At 43.4% G+C, this 7250-nt stretch overlaps 1 protein-coding gene across 1 annotated transcript; it reads right to left on the bottom strand.

The window, feature by feature from the left end:
- Positions 1-703: 703 nt before the first annotated feature.
- Positions 704-1571, bottom strand: LOC142775092 (uncharacterized). The gene is made up of 2 exons (XM_075876414.1): positions 953-1571; positions 704-889 (listed from the first exon to the last, which is right to left on the bottom strand). Exons 1-2 carry the CDS (start codon positions 1202-1204, stop codon positions 704-706), a joined length of 438 nt encoding a protein of 145 aa, XP_075732529.1. The 5' UTR covers positions 1205-1571.
- Positions 1572-7250: the final 5679 nt, after the last annotated feature.

Here is a 7250-nt window from a genome sequence, read left to right as displayed (position 1 = left end):
TATTCTTTGGATATATGGCACCCATATTGTGCGACAGTATTGCAAGGTTCCCTCAAAGTCGTATAATCGGGGATCGAATATACATACAAGTAAGATGAATCAAAATGATAGGTCATGATACCATCTCAAGACAAAATGTCGTGTGAGGTGAGTAGCTTATATTTTGCTTTTCTTATTTTCTTTTCGTGTAGAAAAGGGGTTAGACACTTCACTGGTGTTGGGGGTGGTGAATGTTGTGCAGAAGACGAGTGACACTGTCATCATTATATTAAATCAGAGTGTTGTAATTGTAGTATGGATATGTTGTTGAACTGGCTCAACGTAATAAAGAAGAGGTCAACGATGGGCTTCACCGTGCGGACATTGGCACGTGTCCTTAGCTGCCTTGCCCCTATGCACACATACCAACATAATCGCAGTCTAATTTAGAGCGATTCTTGCATACAAACCACTTCAAAACAGGCCAGTCGCCGTATCTCAATCATTAGGATTCCATATGTGCAAAACAGATATTCAAGTTTGATTCTCACTTGCAGTGTGTCTATAATTTTTACATAATGAAACAAAGCAATCAAAGGAGCTATGAAACAATTGGCTATCACTGTCTGTTGTGGTGGTTAATCCTTGTGCAACTGCACATTCCCACAATTCTAGTACATATATCAGATAGATATAGGCATACAAAAGTACTTATTAAACATCTTTACCAGCTTCCCCATATATCTAAGTGGAAATGGCACTTGCATGTTTTACCTCCAGCAGCTTCGCTGAATTTGGCCACTTCTATGTCATCTCCATTTCTGAGCGCCAAATCGCACAGCTTTTCGCAGCCTTGGCTGAATTCATCCACGACATTCTTTTTGTAAAGAATGTCGAACTCAAGCAGCAGCTGAAAATAAAATGCAATAGCGTTACTACAAGTTCCCCCAAAGAACACACTATAAGGGCATACCGAAGCCTCTGATGCCAAAAAAGGGAATAGAACCAACGCCTCGGAAATATTTAGGCTTTGCAGGCGCTCATGCCGCTCTTGAGCTGTGGCCAAAAGGCGTGGCCTAATGTCCTCCTGGTTGGCAAATTCTGCATGATTGTGCAGCCATTCGTTGTGCCGCTCAATCGATTCGACTGTTTCCCCATAAACAATCAGATGGCTGGAGTCCTGCAATGTATGAACAAGAATTTTAGGCCAAAGTGTTAAAAGCATGGGTGTTATTCCAGCCTAATGAAACAAATTGGGAAACCTCAAACTTATTTCGATAAGCTCTGCTTGGTCTGAGAGGAACAAGCAATGGGCTGTGCTATGCCAGAATATTAGGCCAGCAAAAAAATCACTGCGTTACGTGGTAAAGAAAGCCAAGTGGTGCATGGGGAGGTTAGTCTAGTATGAGGCCAGGTGTGCATTTTATGGAGAAATGAACAGGCACAGGCACGAAACAAAGGAAGTCAGAGGAAAAGCAAATTAACAAAATACTGTTTGATAAGCAGCCTCATACAAGCATGAAGAACTGCGAGTAATAATGACTATTAGTTGTAATATTATACGAACAATTACCGTATTTTCTCGTGTAATAAACACATTTTTTTTCTTTGAAAAATCTTAGCAAAGTTGGGGTTGCGTTTATTATGCAGGGCAAATTATATGAAAAATTTTTCGGGATGACATAAATATGTAATGTAAAAAAAAGTTTGGTCGCTTAGCCTTTCGCAACTGACATACGCATACTCTGTTTGGAAACAGCTTATTTGTTCCACTTCACTCATCTTCGGTTGGTTGAAGGCGCTGTCTTTTGCAAACTGACCCTGCACCCCCCCCCCCCCCCGCACACTCCATGAAAGCATTTCACAGCTTTCTTTTCTCACAATCGTTTAACCGCAACAGTGGTATATGCTGTGATCTCGAGGGGTGCCCAGAAGCATGCGCAACGACACTACGATGCACTTTGCCAACGCCGTGGCAACCTCGCATGACAACAGTGACGATGTTGTTGACATTGCATCAAGCTACCACCAAAGCATCCAAAACAAACCGTCGATAATATTAACAAAATATGGCTCCAGTCTTGCTGTGCACACAAGTTACACAAGTAGAAAAGGTAACCTTGAAGCACGCGTGGATAACAAGCATGAAGAGCAAATTGCAACCGATACGAGAATCGGGGGTGCTACCATGTTTCAGAAATCGTCACAATTTTTTTCTGGGCGACAAGCGACCTTTTTTTTTCATTTTCCACAAACGTGCGACGCGACTGAATGGCCCTTGGCGACAGCACTGGCAATAGCAAACCCTGTCCTCGTCGCTCGAAAATCACGGGCAGTTGGGTGGGCCTTTAAGTTTGATTCGCAGAAAGCAACCGTTGGTTGGCACAGGCAGTTTCGGGGCCTTCCTCACTGTGTGCTTATGAGCTGCGATGTCTCTACACTCGAAAAGTTCATGAACGCGCTGTGACGCACAGATATAAGAAATGGGATGTGCCGCGTGCAGATAGAAACAATACAGCGCGCAGCAGCTGGTGAAGGGGGGAGGGTAGCGAGCCACGGTAGCAGAGGAGTCAGCATAATAATAAAAAATGAAAGATATCCAACGGGCAAAGGGGTGCCAGGTGTCTGTTTGCAAGACTGCAGCGGAAGGATGCAGGGGGCGCGTTTATGATGCGGAAGAAAAAAATCCAAATTTTGACAACTGAAGTTGGGGGTGCATTTTTTTAACGAGTGCCTCTATTACACGAGTAAATACAGTATGAGAAAACAAATTGTCTTTTGGTATGAAGAGTCATAGACGTAAGACTCACAAAGAGGCGGCACAGCTTCTTGTTCAAAACGTCCCCTTGAGGCTGCCGCGGCCTTTTATGTAGGCTCTGGGCCCACTTTTCAGCCATCTCTGAAGGGCAATTCTCCACTTTCTTTCTCATATTTTTGAATTTCTTCCTGAGACTCAGGACCCAAGACTCCTGCAAGTTATACGAATTAACAAATTAAACACTGCATAATGAAAAGGCGAGTAAGCTATGTGGCCAAGAATACTCATACAATGTGTAATCAAGATGTTTGAAGACTGGTTCAGTTTTGAAGTAATTTGTGCATCTAAAAAAAGCTCTTGCCTTCAATATAGCTGCTTTACAGCAATAGGGTGCTCCCAATGTTCCTGCTACTTTGCAAATACACGCTAAAATGTTTTCCAGAAAGAGTCGAGCACCCTCGACGTACTAAGTTTATTTAAAAGCTTTAACTTCGCAATTCACAGCCTTATTTCAACTTTCACAATGCGTTTTTAATTTTTGGAGTTTGAAGTAAGTAAAAGTAAATCCTGACAAATCAATGGCCATTAGTCTAGACAAAGCTTAGGTGCCCAGGTTGATTGCTTTAGGAATAGGCAATAATCAATGCAGAAGAAAAACCAAACGTCTCAACCATCAGCAACAAAGCAGCAACAAAGCCAATAAAGCTGCCAATGAAAACCTCTTTTGTTTCCAAGACCTCAAGAAGTGCAGCAAGCTGAATAAAGAATAGAGGCTACCATGGGAAATGCTGAATGCCTTAATGCTAGACCCTCAATTTTCACTTGGGAACATTTAGCATTTTTATTTTCAGTCAGAGGAACTAATTTTGTACAAGGAATCATTCATGGTCTTTAAGGAAATGCTTCCCTGAAACCTTGTGCCCATCAGACCTTCAGAGGCAAGAAGTCATGAATCCAAGGCCTAAATAATTGATTGATATGTGGGGTTTAACGTCCCAAAACCACTATATGATTATGAGAGACGCCGTAGTGGAGGGCTCCGGAAATTTAGACCACCTGGGGTTCTTTAACGTGCACCCAAATCTGAGCACACGGGCCTACAACATTTCCGCCTCCATCGGAAATGCAGCCGCCGCAGCCGGGATTCGAACCCGCGCCCTGCGGGTCAGCAGCCGAGTACCTTAGCCACTAGACCACCGCGGCGGGGCTCCAAGGCCTAAATATTCAACCAACTAGTACACATGCCTGTATACATGTACTGAGGTTCAAGTTTTCATGCTCATACTTCGACACACAGGCACTCTCTATGTATGAGGATATTTTCGGTGAGGCGCTCATGGGTGTGACACACAACTAAGGAGTATCTTTCTACCAGCAAAGCTCTTTCACAAAAAAAGCAGATCCCACATCTACTAAAGTAAAAAGCGTATTTTTGTAAAAGGTCCATTCACACAAAGCCTGCATAACTCGTCAATGTGCCGTTCAATGAAGGCTGTTCAATGAGCGTCGTATATTGTCATGTTCTTACATGACACGCATGTCATGCTTATAATGTTTGCATCAGTCATATACCTTCGTAATTCAATGACGTCACATAACATTAAAATTTCTCTATGGGAAGCTAGCGAAATGCCCGCGAATGCATCATGAGCGTGGCATGTAGTCATGATGTTACATGGTACGCGTCATGGCTATCATGTTTGGTCGTGTCATTTACCTTCGTCGTTCATTCGCGTGAAGTATTAACAGACTTGGAATATGTCAAGCTAGGGAAAAGGCGTGATCGTATCATGAGCGTGGCATGTAGTCACGTTGTTACATGACATGCATGTTATGATTTCCACATTAGGGCTATCCCTCTCGTTAGCCATGCACTCATGTCATACCAGTTTTGCAGCATGTCATATGAACGAAACCAGCGCAAGAGCAGCAAGACCATGAAATGTAAATCATGACACTCATGACATACGTGTAAGTGATTAAGGACGAGTGGGTGAAGCTTTAAATCCGAAGGTCCATAATGTCTACGTTGAAGTCGCCGACTAGTACAAAAGACGAACAGATTAACGGACAGAAGGACGGCGCAGTTGATCATGTATTGTGCTCTCCTACTGGACTGATGTAATCATTAAGTCGGTTTTAATAAAGAGATATTTTCGGCTATCGTTGTGCAAGTGTTCATTTTTTCTTTTGTGTATCGCGATTGACGCCGACAACGCTAGGCCTGAATGACCATCACCACTAAAAAATTAGTAGGGACTCCTATGCCATTATTTATCTAACAGCCTTGGTTTCATGCTTTTGCAAACACGAAGTGAGATTCGAAACGAACGCCGACAAAAAGAACGTGAACGTGCATCTCGCGCCACGTGGCACTTGTGTGTCTTCTGTCACCGACGGTTTCATTCCACTTCCGTTTTAGCCACTTGAAGCTTACACCGCAACAAAATGCGGATATGCATAAAGTTAGAACATCCCTATTTTAATGAGAATAGCGCATTTGCCGTACGACGAAGAAAACAGCCGCATTGTGATTCAGCCGAAAACAAATATACGAGGGTCTTTCAATAAAGGAGGGACGTGTGCCCCCCAACAATTATTATTCACATGTAAAATTTTCTATTGCAGGTTAAGTTTCTTACAATAGCAGTCCACTATGAACATCCAAGCACTTTTCGTATACCACTGCACCAGCTTTTGTAGTCCTCTGCGTAGAAGTTTACCGCCTTTGTTGGTACCCAGCTTGCACACACTAAGTGAATTTTGAGCCTTCCAGATACAATCGTGTAAACTTTAGAGGGTCGCACAAAAGAAAATCCATCTCACAAACCACAAAATGTTTGTCGTCAATTTATTTGCAATACTCGGTCAATTTGTCGAGCAGTTTTTTTGGTCTTGCCCCCCCCCCCCCCCCCCCCCACACACACACACTTTTCTTCCTGTTCGGATATTTGTTAAGGATCGGCACCATTTCCTGACCTTTCCTTCACTCATCACTGTAGGTTCATAAACTACGCACTATACTTCCCATTAGGTGGAGAAGTGAATCACCCTTTAGTTTGCTAAAATAGTGTTACAGCCCACCGTGGCCAACTGGCAGGAGTCAACAATTCTCGTGCTCAGTTTTATCTCAGCTGCGTCAAACAGACGACTGTTGATCCGGAACAATAACTTCAGCACCTTGCTGAAGAACGAACGGATTACCTTGCATAAGTGAATCTTTATTCTGATGTGCAGATATCTAAATATTAGCAAGCAGCCCCAACTTTTTGAGTCACCTTCGTACAAAGCACGTGTGATAAGATGTTGCTGTCAAGAGGACACTCGTTCTTTGATACCCTGCGAGATTTTTCTGAAACAAAATGAAATATGAAAATAGTAAGAAGATAAGACCACGTGTGCCAATCGGCTCTTTCGAATGCCTTGCAGGTTTGCATTTTCGAATTGGATAAACCTCCAGTGTGTCATGGAAAAGTAAAAATAAGATAAGCATGACACCACGCTCGAGGTTTCGAAAAGAAGAGGAAGCGGTGCCTTGGAATAATTGTTAATGCTTGGACTGGCTAAGACTGCCTGTGTTGTATCAGGCATCACCGGCAAAGGCTTACTGCAGCTGGGCAAAGTCCTCTCTCATGATCCGCCGATCAACCCGGTCTTCCTGCTGCGTTACACCTGCGAGCTTTTTTAATCCCATGCACCTAACTTTCTGTCTCCCCCTCGCGGGCTCGCCTTCTCTGGGAATCCAGTCAGTTACCATTAATGACCAGCGGCTATCCTGCCTACGCGCTACGTGTCCGGCCCATGGACAATGGACAAGCAAAGACAGCGTACATTCGCCAAAAAGCGACAGCGCTCACTGGGGACAGCGGTTCATATTCGCATATATACTTTCTTTCACAATTAATACCCTTCTTAGCATCACACATTGAGAACACCTAATGCTTTAAAGGAAAGATAATGTAAGTTAAAGCACCGTGTTTCGAATAAAAACTTGGACGCTTGAGCCTTGCCTTCAAGAGCAGAACGCAATCGGGTCCTGCGTGCATCGCCTTCAACCACGCCGTAAGGAAAATAACATTCGTGTGCGTAGCATTGGCCATTTCAAGTACATGCAGTTACGAAGTTCCCACTATACGCATCCGTAAAGTAACACGCGCAGCTGGGGCCTTTTTAATCGCGCAATTTGCTCGTTCTGACAGCTGCTGCGATTAAGGAGACTCCTAACGCTGCACGGAAATAACTTTTTTTTTTTTTACGAAGCTGGTTTAAACACGAGTGCTCTGTGCTAGAGCACTTGATTGCCACAACACGTGTGTTCAATCCTGGCTCGAAATGACGATTCAAGATTTGTTTATTTGCAGCTATTAGGAATTTCCGATCACGAACAACGCCAATTTTTCGCTCACAATCATCAGCACCAACACTGAAATTTAAGTGAAACAACCTCTTTCACGTTATGGCGCTAACAAAAAAGTGCATTACTTTGAATTTACCATCATTGACAGCTCAGGTT

This window comes from Rhipicephalus microplus, chromosome X (genome assembly GCF_043290135.1).
Source record: "Rhipicephalus microplus isolate Deutch F79 chromosome X, USDA_Rmic, whole genome shotgun sequence".
Lineage (NCBI taxonomy): Eukaryota > Metazoa > Arthropoda > Arachnida > Ixodida > Ixodidae > Rhipicephalus > Rhipicephalus microplus.
The sequence above is the reverse complement of the archived record's forward strand: the minus strand, read 5'-3'. Positions and strand labels throughout refer to the sequence as shown.

Bases quoted from the DNA above. Each gene is read 5' to 3' on its own strand.
- LOC142775092 (XM_075876414.1), bottom strand. From the start codon at position 1,204: ATGCTTTTAACACTTTGGCCTAAAATTCTTGTTCATACATTGCAGGAC. The intron at 890-952 runs GTATGCCCTTAT...TTTTATTTTCAG, and splicing joins TTTTGGCATCAGAGGCTTCG to CTGCTGCTTGAGTTCGACAT.